The following is a 20,706-nucleotide window of genomic DNA, read 5'->3' as shown; positions in this document are numbered from 1 at the left end:
TTCGGAATTTCACTGTTGCACATAATGACAGAACTGAAGGTGGTCCTGCTCATGGAGGAGTAGCTATCTTAGTGGGCAGTCATATTCCTTTCCATCATGTCCAACTTAATACTGTTCTGGAAGCAGTAGCAATTTGGCTCTCCGTGGGATTTCTTATTACAGTATGTTCAATTTATTTACCACTGAGTGCTGAGTTAAATGAAATTGATCTTGATAACCTTATCTTGCAACTGCCTGAACCCATACATTTTGATGGGTGTCTCTAATGGTCACAGTACTCTGTGGGATAGTGCCAACACTAATAGACAAGATCGTCTATTAGTGTTGCATTGTCCAGGCAGCAACCGCCTCCATCCTGAAAACATCTTTTCGGTTTCCATTCTATCCAAAGCCTTGGTGGAGCCCAGAATGTCAGACAGCGAAAAAAGATAAACACAGAGTATGGGGTATATTTCATAGATACCCCACCACATCAAACCTAATCACTTTCAAATGTGCTCTAGCCAAAGCACATTATGTGAGACGTCAGAGTCAAAAACAATCATGGATCCAATTTACTACATCAATTAATCAAATGACCAATCCAAAAATTGTATGGGATAAAATCTGGAAAATGAAAGGCAGATATAGTACACATTGTCTATATCTGCTATACATTGTCTATATAGTATAGACAATGTACAGCTTTTTTTTTTTTTTTTTTGCACAGCAAGATTTGTTATCATGTTCTTTACTACCACATCGGGCACAGGTAGTAGACCCATGACAGGCAGTTTGGGGCATGTCCATATCGCTGATAAAGTCCATTCAGAACACACACACAATTTACAGACAAAAAATACCAGTTGTGGTGGTAGTGGGCAGTAGATGGCATTGATGTAGATCATTGATAGTAGATGGCTCAGTGTAGTGGTGGAAACGGAGAGTACAGTAGGTGTCCTCCCTCAATGAGTCTTTGGCCTCCTTGGAGGTGTCAAGAATAATAATAATAAAGCATCTCAGTGGGCTAGGGATGCACATAATAACAGAACAGCTGAGATACCCTGCCTTATATAGTACACATTGTCTATATAAGGCAGATATAGTACACCTTAGACCATAATAGAAGTGTTATTGTTTATCCCAAAGCTATTGCAGACACTTTGGGAAAAAATTTTGCCAGAATCTCAGCAACAGCTTCATATCCTCCTGAATTTTTAATACTGAAAGAGAAACAAAGGCTAAATTTTTCTACCAATGTTCTTGATCCATACAATCAGCCATTTGTTAAGGAGGAACTAAAAAGATAGTATTCTCCTACTATCTGACCCTAGTGCAGTAAGGACCGATTACATCCATTACAAAATGATAAAACGTCTACCTTCATCTTCTATGGATCTCCTGCTCTTATTATACAATAAAATACTTGCAGAGGAAGAGTTTCCAAATTCTTGGCATAAGCCAATTGTCATTGCTATCCCAAAACCAGGAAAAGATCCAACATAAGCAAATAATTATCAACCCATTGCTCTGACCAGCTGTCTTTGTAAGATACTAGAGAAAATGGTTAATGCCAGACTTCTCTGGTATTTAGAGAGCAACAATCTTCTCTCTAATACACAGTGTAGCTTTCTTTGGCATCAATCAACTTTAGACCATTTGGTTCATTAAGAAACTTGTGTAAAAGATGCATTTCTGAAGCAAGAACAAACACCTTGTTTCAGTTTTCTTTGACATGTAAAAAGCTTTACAACACAGCCTGGAGATATGGCATATTAAAAGACCTCTATAACCTAGGTCTCGAAAGACACCTTCCTGTATTTATTAAAAACTTTCTGTCCAGGCAAACTTTCCAAGTCAGAGTGGGAAGTGTCCGATCTTGACCATATCATCAAGAACAGGGTGTTCCCGAAGGCTCTGTCTTAAGTGTGACCCTTTTTGCTATTAAAATTAACTGAATCACTGAACAGCTTCCTCCCGCTGTAGACAATGCTCTATATGTTGATGACTTCACAATTTACTGTCACTCATGTAACATGAGGGTAATTGAAAGACAACTTCAGCAAGCAGTTGATCATGTTTCCCTGTGGGCTCTTAGTGATGGGTTAAGGTTTTCAACAGAAAAGTGTCTGTGTACACTTCTGTTTAAACACACTCATTATCCAGATCCTGAATTAAGAATGGGAAGCACTGTTATTAGTTACAGAAGCAAAGTTCTTGGGATTCATCTTTGACAGAAAACTTACATTTCTAGCGCACATTCGTCAACTAAGAGAAAGGTGCAAGAGAACGTTGAACCTCCTTTGCACTCTATCCTCTATTGAGTTTAACATGCAAACAGCCTATGCATGTTGTTGCTACACTAAACATAACAGCATCCCTCCATGGCAGGTTTGCACTCCATCCTGCAACCTCTCACTTTTGTCAGCTACAGAAGTCTCATACTCCATCTGTCTGTCTGCAATTGTTTAATGCATACAGAGCAGCACATGCTGATTTCTTGTCCATCTATACTGATGGTTCAAGAACTAATACCTCTGTTGGCTGTGCTTTTGTGTTTCCTGACATTATTATCTCCAACCAGATCCCACCAGACTGCAGTAATTATACAGCAGAGTTACATGCCATTCAGCTTGCACTTGTGCATATAAAAGAAAACTGCTACCAAAAGTGTATAATTTATACAGACTCATTGAGCTCTTTACAGGCTATCTTCTCTCCTATGTATAATCCATAGTTACTTCTACACCTTTTTCACAAAATGAAAATCTTTAATTTTGATGTTCAGCTCTGCTGGATTCCCAGCCACATCGGAATTAAGGGAAATGAGGCTCCAGATGCAGCTGCTAAATCAGCTCATACTTTCTCCACATACTGTTTGACTGTACCATATACAGACTACAGACACCTTATAAGATCAAAGCTAATTGCTCGATGGGAGTCACATGGCAGAAAGCATGACAAACAAATTATATGACATTAAACTTGAAATTAAGCATTGGCATTCTAGTAACATATAAAGAGAAGGTAGGAAGTTATTCTTGCTAGGTCACAGTCATCTTACTCATTCTTATTTACTGAGAGCTGATGACCCTCCCATATGTGAAAAATGCAATACATATCTCACTATATGTTATATTCTGGAGGAGTGCCAGCACTTTACACGAGAGAGGGATGAAATTTTTGCCTAACCAAGCCAGGCAGATGCTAGCAGACTCAGTTAGATTGCATGATGCTTTTAATTTTTTACAAATAATTAATTTGTACAAACACATTTGACTGTAATTTTGTTTATATGTAAATGCTGTATTGCTTAGCTTAACTTTTATACATATATATTATTCATTAGTTTAAATTTTGACCAATTATGTATTGTCATAGCCTTTGATCTTGTATATTTGTGTAACCCTACACAAATATAAAAGAAGGGTTTCATTTCCTGTTGTAATTTTTTTAATATGTAAATATCACATTGCTAAACTTAATTTTTATGCATACATGCTGTATAATAATTCCTTTTTGATTCTTTATGTATTATTGTAATAACATTTGCTGTAATCTTATCTCTATGTAGGCTGAATTCCTTGGCTCGGTTTTGTATATGCATTTGTTAACTTGTACTGTTGTCTATTTATATACTGCTGAAACACCTCTATTTAATTATGTTTATATGTAGATACTGCATTGCTTAACTTTGTGCATACATTTTATTTACTAGTGTGTGTATTTGTGTAATCGTCTAGTAATTTTGTTTATATGTAGATACCACATTGCTAAATTTAATTTGTATGCATTCATATTGTATAATAATCCCTTTTTGCCTATTTTTGTACTGCTGTAAAAGCATCTGTTATAATTTTATCTATATGTAGATACTACATTCCTTGGCTTGGTGTTTTGTACATGCATTTTGTTTATTAATTTGTATTGTTGACTATTTCTGTACTATTGTAATAGCTTCTGACCTTGTGTTGCTGTGCCTTCTGCAGCAATTCTGTTTATCTGTAGATGTTGCTTTGTGGAACTTAATTTTTGTACAGGCATATTGTTTGCAATTTTCTTTGTAACCTTTAGTATAGCACAGTATGACCTTTGTTGTTTTTGTGCCAAATAAACTATAAACCATAACTGTAAACCCTGAGTAATTTTCTAAATTATTTTCATCTCAACTTTGATACCTTTCTTTCTCCAGTCTTTATCTTGATAGTTGCAATTTTCCATAATGGTGATCATCCTTGTATCCATAAAATTTGTCTATGCAGTTCACAGATGATATGTCTATGGCAGCATCCAATTATGTATTTTGTCATGTTAACTACAATCTCATGCCAAACAGCCTAGAACTCATGTGGCTGTGTTACTCATACTCTCATCAATGTTGGAGATTTCTACTCTGGTTGAATTTAACTCCTCTGCAATCAGAAGTAGACTAACAAAAGTCATGGGAAGAATTGAGTAAGAATATAGAAGATAAATATCAGGAAGGTGGGGAAATGTTATGGAGACTATTGAAAAAAAATTAGAAATGGATGAAAGAGTACTAAAAAAAAAAGGAATCAAAGGTGATAAAGATAACATGAAAATTGAAGAGAAGGATGTTTTAGATGTCTGGAGTAATTACTTTGAAATGAGCAGTGACAGAAGAGTAGGAGAAAATTTTTAAGAGGAATGCAAACAGGAATACATATCAGTATTTGAGGTAGAAAAAGTTCATCAAAAACTTAAGATTTGGAAAAGCAGCTGGAGTTCAACCAGAAATGTTCATATATGGAGGTATAAAAGTTTTGCAGTGGCTATACTGCATAATTCAGAGGACATTTGCCATATGGTTGAATTTCAGTTGATTGGAGTAGTTTTCATAGCTCCCATCTTAAAAAAAAAAAAAAAAGGAATACATCTGAATGTGAGAATTATAGAGGAATTTCTCTACTAATTCTCTTTTGTTTTATGACAAATAGTGAAGAAATCATGGGAATATAACAAGGTTCTCTACTTAAATTTTGTAGATCTGGAAACGGCACACAACAAGGCACCCAGAGAAAAACTGTTCAAAACTTTCCAAATATATGGAATAAATGAAATATACAGAGCAGTACATAGCCTGTATGTAAGTAGTAAGTTAGAATTGAAGGAAATGGTTTGATGTAAAATCAGGTGTAATACAAAGATGCACATTATCTCTACTTTTATTCATCATCTATATGGATCACATTATGAAGACAGTGGTATTAAACCTGATATTAGAATTGGAGATTTTAAAATCAGATGTAATTGAAATCTAATTATTCAGAAAGCTTGCTCAGAAATTCAAATTCCAGATGATTGGAGCAGATCTCTGATAGTATTCATCTATAAAAAGGGAAACAAATAAACTGAATGCAATAATTACATGAGACATATCCCTTCTCTGTGTTCTTAATTTACAAGTGTACTTGATAAGAGACTAAGAAAAATTGTAGAAAGAAGCTTCAGGAAGAACAAGCACTGATTTAAGGCCAAATAATGGTTATTAGGATCAATTCTTTACTTAAATCATACAGTCAAGAAATCACGAGTATAACAAGGAAATAACAATTATTGATAAAAACAGAAAAAATACTTACATAAAAATTCGTCTCATGACTATTTTGATTATCAATTTATGACTAAAAAGAGAATAGAGTAACAGGTGAGCAAAAAGCAGGTCACAGTGATGATTTGTTAGAAGTCTGAGGAGAGCTCAATCTGTAATGTCATTAAAAAAATAATAACACAATTACAAAACTACGGTGACAATGGTGTGTGTGTCTAGCAAGATTATTTCCCAAAACTGAGAGAGTTTGTGGCATTATTTTAATTTGGCTGATTATTAAAAGCATCTCTTTATACTGCTGTCTTTCAGTTTTGTTTTGTTTTGTTTTTAAAAGGTATATTTTTATATGACACTTTTCTTGGGTGTAAATTAATTTCTGTCTAGTGAGAGACCATTACCCTAATTATTAAAGGTTTGAAGTGGTTTGAAAAAGTTAGAGATTTGATTTCGAGAGCAGAATTTCTAGATTATTTCATCCTTAGCCTGTCTGGAATACTAATGTGCGATAGAGCTTTAGTACTTTCTTTGAACAAATGTTCACATTTGAAAATTCTGTGCAGTAGCTATTGTTTCAGATGATTCTGTGGCTAGTGTCTGTTTCATATTCATATTCTGGATTTATAGGCTTGTTAATCAACAGTGTAATGTTTTTCAGATAGATGTTTTTCAGTTCACTGGCCTGTTTGACCAAAATGGGCTAAGTTACAGGAGCATGCAACTTAATAAACACCAGTGGCAACAAAGGAGAATGCTTGTCTTTAGGTGAGGTAGTTGATGAATTTAGTTTCTTGAGAATCCTTCCAGCATGTTCTGAGGTATCTTTTTCTAATGGTATAAGAATTCTACAAATTTCTTCATATGCAAAAATTCAGATATTTTGAAATTATTTTTGAATTATAGTCATTTAGTAAAGAGATCTGCTCAATAGTTAAGTTTTCTATATATTATTTATTTATTTGGAGAGTTTCTTGTGAAAAGCAAATTTTGGGACAGATGATGAGCAGAAGATTGGTGTTTATAGTGTTCAGAGAAAGTTGATTTGCAGTAAACTGATAAGGTGAAAGCATTAATTCTGATAGTAGAATTACAGATACTCAACAGCTAAATAAATTGACTACAAGTTTTCAGGGACTACCTAAATTGAAAACCTGCTGCAAAAAATGTAGTATGAAAATTGGCAATTAAAAGGACAAAAATTACAAAAATAACCAAACTATGGAAAACATCTACTGCATACTCGGTGGAGGATACAATTTTTATTGAAGATAGCAAATTAAATTTGGCAAAAGATAGTAGAATATATAAAGCTGATATGCTACAGAGCCAGTTGAATAAACTTATATGGAATTAAGAGAGAAATTAGCCAAATTAAACTGGCAGTATACAAGATGGTGTTCAAACCAGTTTTAACTTATGGATCTGAGAGTTCTAAAATAAAAATTCACTAATGCCTTTTATTCCCTGTGGGGAAAGTATGCAAGGCTGTTTTAGCCCTATCTAACCTTTGGAGACTGAGGGAGAAGTTTGGTCTCCACTGGTAGCCAATCAAAGATAGCTTGCTCAAGACTATCATTAATTGAAATTAGCACCCAGTGAAGAGAGGCAGGCAAGTACTGCCATCTTAGTGTCTCTAACCCTAAAACTGTAACTGTATATTAGTCTGAAATAGTGTGCATTCTACAGTCAATTTTTTGAGTTGATGGTATAAAAAAACCTGAGTTTTTTGGAGAAAACACCCACTTACTCTTGCCAGAGATCACCTAACTCAGAACCAGTCAACGAAAGACTTAGAAAACGTTCCTCTAGTTGGTCAGAATAGTCCTTCTTTAGGCAGCCTAGTTGTATGGATGCAAACATAATTTACAGGACTACACCGGAGTGTTCTTTAGAGTGTTCTAAAATAGTTAATCAAAGACTAGGGACCACAGATATTAGCATTCTGAGATAAATTAGAGGAGTGAATAGATGGCATCAGTGGCACAATCATATTAAAAAATGAAGATATTAGAATGGAACTTGACAATCCTAGCATCCAAGAATGTGTGAGCAGAGGTAATCTAAGGTTGTATGACCACGTAAGCAGAACGGGAGAGGAATGGTTTGGAAAACAGGTCTTTAATGGGTAGAAAAGAAAAACCCAGAGAAAGATTTAGATCAAGGTGGATTGATACAGTAAATAGTACCGTAGAAGTCGTAGTGTAAATTCAGAGAGTATTTGGAAGGAAACAGTTGATATAAGAAGCTAATGATTATTAAACTTACTATGTAGTAAAATCATAGTATCCTGTACATAATATCCTGAGGGCATACATCAGAAATTTGATGATGGAATAAGTAATGCTGGTTTGGTGTGTGTGTGTGGGGGGGGGGACTATTTGAATAAATTTGTATAACAAAACAACAAATTAGACTGTTCAAACTGTTTTTTGACATACCTGAGAATATTGTAAAAATTGGGATTTTTATTGTAATTAAAAGGGGGAGGAAAAAAAGAATAAAAATAACAAGATGACCGACAAGATTCACTGGCTAGTAACTTCTTAATGATCTAAATCTGAATTACAAGATGCAGGCAGTACATCTTAAAACCATTAACACTAAAAAAAACATGGAAGAATGATGTGTTGCAAATTAAGCATTTGTGTATACACATTGAAAGACTTAGGTGTTGTTGATTATTCATAAAAGTACTTCACAGCATAAACAACACCAAGAAAGGGAAAAAAAATCACTTTATTGAACTTAATAATATTTAGTGGTTTTCTATCCCAGTATATTCAGACGACAAAATTTAACTGTGTCTACAGCACAGGCACTACACTAAATAATTAGAAACATTTAAATTTGTAACTCGAACTGATGTCCAAGGCATCCTCTATTGACAATTTAAAAAATAAAGTTAATTTGTCTAAATCAGGCTATCTAGTCTCAGAATGACTGTCTCCCATTTTGGAAAATTAATGCAACCTTGTTGGTGTGGCAAATTAATGCAACCTTAAGCTCAATACTTGTTGCGGTTAAGGGAGTAATACTTCATAGCAGATGCTAATTCTAGAAATGGTCTTTCATACTTATTAGGTCTTTCTCCATTTAATCCTACATGTAATTCAATCAGATCATAGTCTGCTAGTCCAGATTTGCCATTAAGATGATCACAGATGTAATTTTTGTGTTCTTCAAGGTGAATATTAACTGATTTACCAATCTGTCTAAATTAGGCTAAACTTGCAGGCACAAGGAACTTTATACACTCTGGGATGTGTAAGCAGATTAAGTTGATCTTTAGGAGAGCAGATGAAGGTAGCTAGCTGCACAAGAGGTTTAAAAGTTAGCTGTAAACTGGTCCATAGAATATGCTTAGGACATTAGTTCTGTATCAGTTACAAATTGAATTGCTTCTAATGTTTTAGTATAGTGTCTGTATGCATGTCATAGTTAAAATTTATGCTCTGAAGATTCTGGGTAGAAAACCAGCAAAATATTAGACAGTTCAATAAATTGATTTTTTTTTTCCTTCTTAGATGTTTATACTGTGAAGCACTATTACTGTGTTCAAGTAATTGGTTGTCATAATTAATATATATTAATTGTATTTAGAAATCAAATCAAAGGCTTCCACATGTTGTGCAAAGTTTTTCTTGTGTTTCTGATGGAGGAACCACGTGAATTGACACCTCAGTCATTTTCATTATTTTTTATAGCATAAGAAAGTTATTTATTATGTATAATGTAAGTAAGGCCTAGTGACTACTGTATTCCACTCCTGTTGTAATTAGTGGAAGTGATGTATTAGGTCTAATTTATGATTTCTGTGGAGCAATGTTGCCAAGATGTTTTTATATATCAGAATTTTCCCTAGTCTGACCAATGTAAGACATTTCACTAGCAGGAGAAAAACAATGACCTCTTTTGAGAAGAGTTTGCTGTCTTTGAGACACCTCAAAAAGGCTACAAATTCTCTGAATCAGTTTATAAGTCACTCTAATGTTTCATTCTTTCAAGAATGTCACTATGAATAGGCAGTCTGTCAATCTAATAAAGAGATATAGTCTCTGTATTGTACATCAATATTTGAGCATGGAGGTTTATCTGTGTATAGAAGAGCATGAATTTGAGGATAAATTGGTTAAAAAAAATAAGTCTAGTTTGTCCCTCCATTTATTCTGGTCTCCTGGGATGTTAAATGATCTGAGTAAGATGATATAGGGATTTCACCTTAAGGTGTCATCCTATGGAGAAGTTTATAAATAGATTCCTAAAGAGATTCCACCTTCTGGTTTTTTGTTAGTCAATCTATCCAGAAAAAGGATGTTATTTTTGTTATTTTCCACTTCTATAGTGAATTTTAGTTTTGGTGATATGAGTTGGGAGGGTGAAGAACATTAAGTTGGAAATACTGTATTTCTAGATTTAAAAAAAAAAGAAAAAAAGTCATCTCTCTCTATATATATATCTAGCAAATTGAGGGTTGTAAAAACAAGCTTGAAGTAGAACGATTTCTTCATATTTTTTTTTCATGAAAAGATTATCCACTGGTGAAGATAGACTACCCATTGGCAGCCATATTGTTGATTAACTACCCAAATAGCCAGATGGATTAAATAAATCAAAAATATATGCTTTGTATCCATATTATTTTTATAATATCCAAAGGTTATATTGACTTCAATGGACACTTTGTATTCATGTAGTTATGGATGCATATATACGTCAAGACTGGTATGATGGTTAAAGAACCAACATTTCAAATTAATAAATTTTAGTGGAAATGATATTTGAATAATTCTGTTACGTCTGGAAAATATTTCATAAAAAAAGATTTTTGATAAGCACAAGAACTTCTTTTGCTTAACACCTTTAGTTCAGTAGAGATCTGTATACAACATTTCTACTAAGCCTCTCAACATTCTTCCATGTTTTCTAGTGTTAAAGGTTACTTTTAGTTTTAAGCTGTGTTCTTTGCATTTTGTAATTCTTATCCCTGAAGAAGCTACCCAGTGTTGGTTGCAAAACTTTTCAGGTGTCTTATTATTTTTAATTCACTTTTATGTGTATTTCACTTCCTTTTAAGGATGCTAAAATTTCAGTTTTTGTGATATTAACTACCCAATCCAATCGGCCACATGGATCAAAAATATATCAAAAATATACGTTTCGTGTCTGAATCCTTTTTTCCATAATATCCGATGGTTATATCGATTATAAGGGACACTTTGCATCCATGTAATTATGGATGTGTATGTGCATATCCAAGCCAGTATGGTGGTTAATAGTCCACTGTCATAAAGTCATTTGGAAATATGGATCTGAGATTCAGATTATAAACAAAAGTTAATCAAACTACAGATATGAGAGGCCTCAGGTATTGAAAAGATGGAACCAATGCAGAAATCAGAAAATATGCTGATGTTTTTAATAATCAAGAAATGTCACCAAAGCTAGTCTAAACAGTTAAAACAGAATGGGAGATTTTGCTAAGACTAGCAAGGGGGGAGGGGAAATGTTTGAAGCAAAACTGTCAGACAAAAGACTTAGAGATATAAAACTGGTAATCAAATGTTAAGTGCATGAGTACATGAAGCAGAATTTTTCTGGTGAGTGCTTCATGTACTCACCAGTAAAATAATCAGCTGTAAATATATGCAGCAAAAGTAATTAATTAAAGCTGCTTCATTATTAATTGGACATTTCACGAAGAGGCTAGAGAAGCCAGGCAATCAACAACAAATTTTTCAAACTCAGGAATTGAAACAAAGCGTTCTGTGGATGTTCACCAGATGCATACGCTGTGGAAGGTCTAGGCTCATCTTCAGGGGATGAGTTGACAGCAGGAGTGAGCTTTTTTTTAAAATTTTTACATTACGTCCAACTTAGTCTGTACATGTTTTGTTTTTTTCATAAATTTCTCTGTAGCTAGTAATAGCAGCTTGCATCATTCTTCTATTCTAGTAAATCTTTGTGTTGGGATACATTTCCTCAAACAACTGAACTGCCTTATTAACAGAGTAAATGCCTCTGCCAAATTTTTCACTGTAAACTTTTGTGGGGACTCTGCTTCCTCTTCTCCTCTTTCTCTCTTTTGCAACTTTATTTCTAGTTCTATAAGGTCTTCATTTGCAAGTCCATCTTCTTTCATATCTTTCCCTGACTACTTTGCATCTTCATTGTCAATCTTCAACTCTTTAGCTAGCAGCACCATCATGTTACCAATCCCTTGTAAGGCTTTGTCTTTATCAAATCCTGTGAATGTATGATCATATATTTTCAACACCTTTTTGTAAACTTCATTCATCCACTCTGCTGTCACTTTACTCCTGCTCTACTTTCAAGGTATTATGTTCCTTCTAAAATTCTTGAGGTTTTTCTCTCCCTCAGTGGCAGCAATAACCTGAACAGAAGTACATTTGAAATTTTAAATAATGTCTTGAAGACAGCAATAAAATTATTATGTTTATATTTACACCATTGTTAAATATACGTGTTTATTTTTAGTATATGTTATTTACTTTAATTACTTTTACTTAATTTCTTTGAATAACTCTTACTTAATTCTTTTCTTAAATCTCTCTAGCTTTAGTTTCGTCTAAATAATATGCTCTATTTTTCTATCCATCTTAAGATTCACTCAGGGCCATTATTCACTCTTTGGTGCACGTGGTTTTTGAAGACAAAGGGGTTACTACTGGACAATGCCAATCCCTTTTGTTTCAGTACTGGTTCTGATTCCTCCTTTGGATTCAGAGAAAATTTCTATTATACTGTGCCACCCTGAATCCTAGATTATTGAATAGTGCAAAATCAAGGAACCAGAACTCAGTTTATTACCCTATCTTAAATCACTTAAGCTTATTTTGCAGTCGTAGCCTCCCTAACAATTTATTTCCCGCTGTGGTTCGAATTTTATGAGAAGGTGTAATAGAAATATAAAATCAGGCAAATTAAACTTAAAGAAAAGAACATTTAATTTCAATTCAGACATTTACACATTATAAACAGACACTGACATATAATTTCACTAATATCAAAGAATGAATATAATAATCAAAACCTTCTAGATTTCTCACAGCATGCAGCACATGTCAATTCAAGTATGCAGTTCTATCTATGAACAGCCATGCACTTTTATACACTTCACTTCATGGCTAAGGATTAATCACTTATCAAATCACAAAATAACCTCCACGTGCTTCTGCACTAATTCCTTCAAATTTTCCTATATTATAGCTACTTCAAAATCTATCTCTAAAGTCCTTAGCATAATTAATAACCTCAAATTTACAATTACAATTTACAATCTACAATTAAATTAAATTTACAATCTTTCTCCCATAACGCAGTTACTTAACAAGACATAGAGTTTACGTTACCATTTGCTGGGGAGACTATTCTTGGCTTTCTCATTCATTGTGACTGAATTTTCTCTTTTTGATTCCTGGCTCATTCTATATTATCTGTAGTGTTCCACTGGTGGTCTGGACAGGACATATCTCCGCTGCCGAAAGTAATTGCCCGTTGTTTTCTTGTCATCTGGCTCAACATGGCTCAGCTATTTCCTGGGGAATCAGAAACTGCCTTCCACTGGGCTAAACGTTGACCGGCAAGCTTTCATGAACATCACGGCATGCTCTTTCAGTCTTTGTCTCAATGACCTCGTCAAAGCATGGGGCAAGAAGGTGCCACAAGGAAGCTCCAGAACCAAACGAAAAACAACCAAAAAGCCCTCTCTTAGGCGCTGCTACCCTTTTTAAATTGCATGCCATCCTTTCTTTCTACGTCATTGCCCCCCCCCCCCCCCTTTGCATGAGTCACCCTACGTCGCCTAGTATGTAGTGCTCTCCCCTAGCGTGCTTTTCGATTTGAGTGTGTGTGTGTGGGGGGGGGGATTTCATGCTTGTCATACTCGGTGCATGTGTACTTGTTTCACGTGTTTAGCTTCTGGCCATCTGCACCTAATCCGATTAACTAGTCTCCCAGCAAATTTACAAGCATTTACACAAAAGTAACATAGCTTAAATCACAAACAATTCATGATATTTATATCAACATGAATTATGGATAAATAACCTCAATTTAGTAATGTTACTGTAAGTCACAAGTAATTTAGCACATCTGATATGTCAATATATGTTCAAAATTGCAAACACACGTTAAGTCTGAAGGTAACATAAATTAATTAATTTTCAGTTAAATTCAGAACTTAACAAAATCATGGGTTGCAGGAGTGAGGCAGTATTCAGTGAACGCATTAATGGGATGTTCTAAGTGGTTGTAATTTGAGGATGGACTGTGTGTGTGTGTATTTTTTCCCTATCTTTAAAAAAAGAGTAGAAAAACTTAATAAAACTAATAAAATGCTCGTACACTAATTACTTTTTATGTCACATTGCATCACTATATATCGTTTCAAAGTTTAATAATAAGCCTTTAATAATCCTTTTCAGGTGGGAGTATTTGGATACATAGCATTTTGTGATATGCCAATAACTGGAAATATACTAGTTAGAATGACTCAGTCATTAGTGACAGAAGTAATAAAGCTGGGATTTATTGTAACAGTTGTGATCAGCTTTCCTTTGTGTCTTTTCCCATGCAGAACTAGTCTCCATTCTCTTATTTTTAAGCAGGTTTGTAATGTATATTTTGCATTTTCTAAACTTTGAACAAGCTGAATTATATTGTCTCTTAAGAATCCTGCTATTAAATTGAACATTTTTTTTATTTTCCTAGATAATTGCCATAAGCAGCCTCTGCTTAGGGGTAAAAGAAAATAACCAATAAGTCTTTTCACCATGTAATCCATTAACAAGTCTCCACTTTTTATTTATTTACTGTTTTAATGTCTTCTCCATCCATGAAGAATTGTAAACCTATAGTACATAAGTACTATAGTACTTATGTACTATAATACATAGTACAATAGTACATAAGTACTATAGTACACATATGGGTGGACTAAGGATATATTTTATTTTTATTTCTTTTTTTTACATAGTCTAGAAATCCTACTCTACAGACCAAACATGGAACTTTTTTCAGTGTCTTCAGGATTAGGACAATAATCAATGCTTTGTCGACTCGAGCTTGTACAACTGTGTGTGTGTGTGTGTGTGTGTGTGTGGGAGTGATGACAACTGTAGAGCTAGCTGTCAGAGTAGAAAGAAACTTTGGCTCATGTTGTTATTATACACATAGAGTACGTATCAGAAGACACAATGCAATAGTGAGAGTTATAGAGAATAGGTTGAAGAACAAATTATGGGCTCTACAACTGTGTTATAATAATTATTTTAATTTCTCGACGAAGCAGAGTCGCCACAGAAGTTTACAATGAAAAATTTGGCAGAGGCATTTACTCTGTTAATAAGGCAGTTCAGTTCAGTTGTTTGAGGAAATGTATCCCAACACAAAAATTTAGTAGCGTAGAAGAATGATGCAAGCTGCTATTACTAGCCACAGAGAAATTTATTGTACAGAATTTTGTTGATAGTATTTTGACTCTAACCATTTTTAGGAAGGTATTGCTGATAACTTTTAAATTAAAATATAATTAATTAAATAAATAATATTAAAAGTATGTTAAAATAATATTAAAATATAATGATTAATCATAATTAATTAAATGAAATTAAAATAATTATTTATAACATGGTTGTAGAGTCCATAATTTGTGTAAAACGAATGCTGATCACCGTGTAAAACTAAAGGAAAGGTTGGATAACAGCAGTAGAATCCACTATAGAACTAACATTGGATTAAGGAATCCTGATCTTATAGTAAATAGGGAAGATGAGTAAGTCATCATTGATGTACAAGTTGTGGGTTCTGGGCAACAGTTCACTACCTTTCATCATAAGAAAGCTGCCTACTATGCTACAATCCAAGACTTGGTACGGCTACTTCAGGAAGAACACCACATCATACCAAAATTTACCTCTACAACTGTATCGTTTAAAGGTGTATGGTGTCAGCAGAGTTATATATGCTTACTAAGCTTTAGATTCTCTCAGGCTGGCTTTAAGATACTCTCTTTGTAGGCCTTGCTGGGCACACTGGCATCTTGGAGAACTTACCAGAGAATGATTTTGCAAATCCCCAGATCTGGAGTTGGATATTGTTGGGAGCCTTGGCCTCTTCTTGTTCTACATGTGAGACCATAATATTTAGCACTGTTTTCAATGAGAAGAAAATAAAAAATCTCCAACAACTGGGATGTTGGTCTCACAGGTAGTGATGAAATTCATCTTCACCTAAAGAAAATCATAAACATCCATATCCACAATATGATTCAAACCCACAGCATATTGATTGGAGGGTGAGTACATTAACCACTTGGTCAACCAGCCAGTTACTGAAAAAATGAAGGTGGACCAACAAGTTGGAATTAGCTAACAAGATTGTATTATATTCTGCATTGACTAGCAACTAAATTGATGGCATCTCAGTTTAATCAGAGCTCTTTGGATGAGATGGGATGACACTAGTTAAACAAAGTTCTTTAATGGTTTCATTAACAAACTAAGCCATAGAATGGAGAGAAAGAAATGCACTACTGGAAAAATGTATTTATTTTAAGTTCAGGTGGTTGTTTCAGTAGTGACAAACACTTTGGTTGGAAAGACCTGAGGTGCATTCTTGTCAGAGTGCAGGAGGAATATTTATAAAGGCTTATTAACTTAAAGGCGAGTGAGTCAGTTGCATATAGGTGTGGAAAGGTTTTTCCCTTGTAATCTCAGGTTTTTCATCCCACATTACATGCAAACAGGCTAAAGAATATACACAATTTATGGACATAATATACTTATCTTCATAGCCTCCATTTCTTTTGGCTTAATTTAAGAAGCAGCTGAAAGGGTATTACAGTAACATTAAGCAGCTTAATGTTACTGCAATGAAGAAGGCCAAAAGAGATCACTTCTTTCTCAGTAATAATTGTAAGATGATATTCAGGTAAGATCGCTTATAGACTAGGTTTCCATGATCACATGACTCATTATAAGCTTCTCCATAGCAGTCACAGTGCCTCATGTACCTTGTTTTAAATGATATGTGGTATTCTTATTGGTAAATAATTTAATGGTTTCCATAAAATCTTAAAATGTTAAGTATGACTTATTTAAAAATTGGGCATACCATCCCTTTTATAAAGGCTTTCAGTGAAAGGTGAGTTAGCTGGTCTCATTTGTGGAAGAAGAGACCTTACCAAAGGTCTCTCCTGAAAACTCAGAAAGTGGGGATAAACAAACATTACATTCCCTAAAAACACTTTCAATAGCTGAACTGGAGGCAAATCCAAGAGTGTTTAAAGGAACACCAAAAAATATGTTTGCCCTCACCTTACCTTCTCTGAGGCATTTGTCAGGCAGACCATGCTCTAGCACACCCATAGAATCAAATAGGGGAGAAGCCAGAAATAATCATACTGCATCACAGTGTGCAGTATGATTATTTCTAATCATACTGCACACTGTGATGCAGTATGATTATCAGACCACCCTCGTATCAACACGTGTGTATTGATACGAAGGTGGTCTGAAGAGTTCTTGGCCTAACAATGAAAAAATGAATTTATAATTCGTTTTTTCATTGTTATTATTTTTAAAATTATTTTTATTTTTCTACATAATCTTCCTTATGACTAATACATTTATTTTAGCGATGCTGCAGTGCCATTAACCTGTTCCTGTAGTGGTTCTCAGTAAGTTCTGCAAAATATTCCTCTATAGCTGCAATCACCTCTTGATTCGAAGAAAAATGCTGACCAGCAAAGAAGAGTTTTAGTTTTGGGAAGAAATAGAAGTCAGAGGGAGCCAAATCTGGGGAATAGGGTGGGTGTTCCAACAATTCATAGTGCAGATCCCTTAATTTTCCCATTGCCAAAACACCTTTGTGGACAGGTGCATTGTCGTGATGAAAGATGATTTTTTCTTCTGAAAACCGGGTCTTTTCTCACGAATTTTTTCATCTAGTCTGGTTAAAAGATTGGAATAATATTCCCGGTTATTGTTTTACTCTTTTCAAGATAATTAATAAACAAAATGCATCCCAAAACACCGATTGCCATGACCTTTCCTGCTGATGGAACCAACTTTGGCACTGAACAACTGGTTTTTGTCCTCTGTTTTGACTGCTGTTTGGATTCTGGTGTGTAATGGTGAATCCAAGTCTCATCCATAGTAATAATTTGATGCACAAAATTGGTTTTATTCTTGTTAAAACTCTCCAAGCACTGTTCAGAGATTTTCATGCAAGTGCGTGTTTGATCTGCTGTGAGCAAGCGCAGCACCCATCTTGTGCAAAGCTTTTTCATTTGCAATTCTTCATGCAAAATATATCTATTCATTCTTTTGAAATGCCTATTGTCTCAGCAATTTCACACACTTTGACTCGCCGGTCATCCAGTACCATGTCGTGCACTTGATCAACGATTTCTGGTGTTGTTACACTTTTTGGATGTCCTTCACATGGATCATTTTCAAGTCCGGTACGGCCATGTTTAAACTCGGCAGCGCATTTCTTAATTGTCGAAAACAAAGAAGAGTGCCCATAAACTTTTATGAACTTTGAATGAATTTCTTTTGCCATTAAACCTTCTTCTACAAAGAATTTTATAATTGCACGATACTCAATTTTATCCATTTCAAGGGATATAGACAACCCTTTTGCTTCAGACAGCTGTATAAAACAAACTACTTGATAGAATGACTTGCAATTTCACATGGATGCTTATGACCAGTGCTTTTTTTCTGGACAAAAAGGTGCTGCTGGTACTTACCATGATGAAGATGTTATTACAGCAACTTCCACACTTTTAACATATCCTCCGATATACCCTTGTCATCTCTAGATTGCTTCTTGCTTTTGGTATCAACATTTTATTCTTGACATACAGCCACTCGTTTCTCTCGCAGATGTCATATTTCTGTAAAAGTGTCCAACATTCAGGCCAATCATTATCAGAATCTGCTTCCTTTTGTGACCACATTGATCTTCGGTCTTGGTTTTGATCCTCTTCACCAAATATATTTTCGGTGCTAGTTTTCTGTTTTACAGGATAACAAGTTGATTCAACAATTTCTTCTTCTTCCGGCTTCCTTTTTTTACTCATTGGCATAAAGTAACTACTTATTTTACTCATTTTGAACAATGATTGCACTGATTTAATTTAGATTAATTCAAAACTCACATGAACACCTGCCTGTTGCAGACTGAATATAGAACTGATAAACTGATATTGGAAGCAATCAGAAGTGAACGCAACTTCCTGTTTCCGGTTATGTACCAGCCTATGAAACAGGAAAGCAGGGTACCAACTTATGAGTAATCAAAACTGAAAATTCAATTTGTGAACACAGTACCATATACTGGAATATTTATAATACATTTTGCTATCAATAAATTGCAAATTTTGAAAAACTTAAGAAAAAAGGTGCCAGTACTGCGTACCATTGCATATCGCCAAAAAAAAAAAGCACTGCTTATGACAGATGTACCAACTTAGAAAAAAAAATCTTAACGATAGTGTTGCCATCTATGGTCAAGGCTGCAAACTTTTCAGACCACTCTCGTATATGACTGTAATTTTGTACTATTACTGGAACTGGTTTAGATTTAACTAACTTATAGCAAGGTGTTATCATAGGCATCAATGATAACACCTTGCTATGCAGAATGATATTATTCTGATATTATGCAGTTAATGCTATTAACAGTTGCATTGTATCATTCGGGATCATCTTTGGCTTGATGTCATTAAATTCGCTATTTTCACTGGTGGTGGAAAAAAAAAAAGGAAACAGTGAGGCATGATCATAGAAAAACTGATAAAAATGAAAGATGGCTGAAAATTATTGTGTTCTCCTAACATGGATCAATGGGTTATTCGAACCAGGTGTTCAAGGCATTTACAGTTGTAGAGATTTTTTTTCAGAACATCACACACTAAATCCATAACCTCAGTTTTTGTGGTGGGATTGCTGTGTATACAAACCAAATATTATCCCACCAATGTTTAAGTTTGTCTTGTGTGATGCAGAACATTATTTGATTAGAAAGCTCCAGTTTGGAATGACAAATCGTGAAAGAATGTTATATTATATACTGGAATCCGCATGTGCCATCTGATCTGTTGGGTGTAGTGGAATTGTTATTATTACATAACACCCTCCAAGGACTCGTCGAGGGAGGGCACTCTACTCTATAGAACTCTGCATCTCCACTATTTAATCCATCAACTGCACAGAACCACTGCTACCATCATCATCTACAAACAGTGCCATCTACTGCCCATAACCACTAATATTTTTGTCTGTAAATTGCTTGTATTCTCAAGGACAATTTGCCTGTATCGAATTCAAAACCCAAGTTTCTGGGAAAAGAGAACCATGCTACCTCCATGTGAGATTGGCTAACTCACATTTAGTTAAATAAATGCACATAAAGATTCCCCTCTTCACAATGAGAATCAAATTATCAAACTTAGTCCTTTTCCAACCAAAGGGTGCAACATATTGTTGTTCTTCCACTTGCGCTACAGAGGTGCTTATGGAGTGGAGGATGCTTCTTTTATAATGGCTGTCATTTAGCATGTCTTCCATCAGATCATTAGATCTGGCTTTATAATGTTTGCTTCAAAAATTGTTAAATCAATTTTCATTAGAATCACAAGTGATCCTTGGTTAACTGATGAGAAAAATACTCTTTTATAATAGTCAAAGTAACACTTTTTTCCATTTTATTTTTGGTTCTTTTTTTATTCATAACAATTTTGTATTTTATATACACATATTTTGTTTTTAATATGCTTTGTCATGCAGTACTGAATTTCATATATCTTTTGTTTTTTTTGGGTTTTTTTATTAACCAACATTTTTAAGTTATCTAACAATCCATCCTTCCTCCTCCTTAGTCCAATTTAGATTATTTAATCACAAGTTTTTAACATCATCTTTGCTGCTTGTGTACCACACAACAACTTTAGAATTATATTTCTCCCTTTTCTATGACTTCATAACACCACTGTTATTCTTCTCACTAGCTGATGTTTCAATATGTCCTTGGACAACTTGAATGACTTAAATTACTGAAAATAATATGTCATTGAAGTAATATGATATGAAATAAATAGGAAAATAAAAATGTGAATAATTTTTAATATC

General features: G+C 34.4%; 1 protein-coding gene across 1 annotated transcript in view; it reads left to right on the top strand.

Moving 5' to 3' along the window:
• The window catches only part of LOC150103066 (uncharacterized), a 223,228-nt gene that overhangs the window by 109,804 nt on the left and 92,718 nt on the right, over positions 1-20,706 (top strand). Inside the window, exon 9 of the mRNA XM_090397785.1 lies at positions 13,993-14,175. Coding sequence (XP_090253911.1) covers positions 13,993-14,175 — 183 coding nt within the window. The remainder of the gene's footprint in view (positions 1-13,992; positions 14,176-20,706) is intronic.

This window comes from Typopeltis vanoorti, chromosome 9, assembly GCF_054136105.1.
Source record: "Typopeltis vanoorti isolate ZY-2024b chromosome 9, IOZ_Tvanoo_1.0, whole genome shotgun sequence".
Lineage (NCBI taxonomy): Eukaryota > Metazoa > Arthropoda > Arachnida > Uropygi > Thelyphonidae > Typopeltis > Typopeltis vanoorti.
Note: the sequence above shows the minus strand (reverse complement) of the source record. Positions and strands in the feature narration are given on the sequence as shown.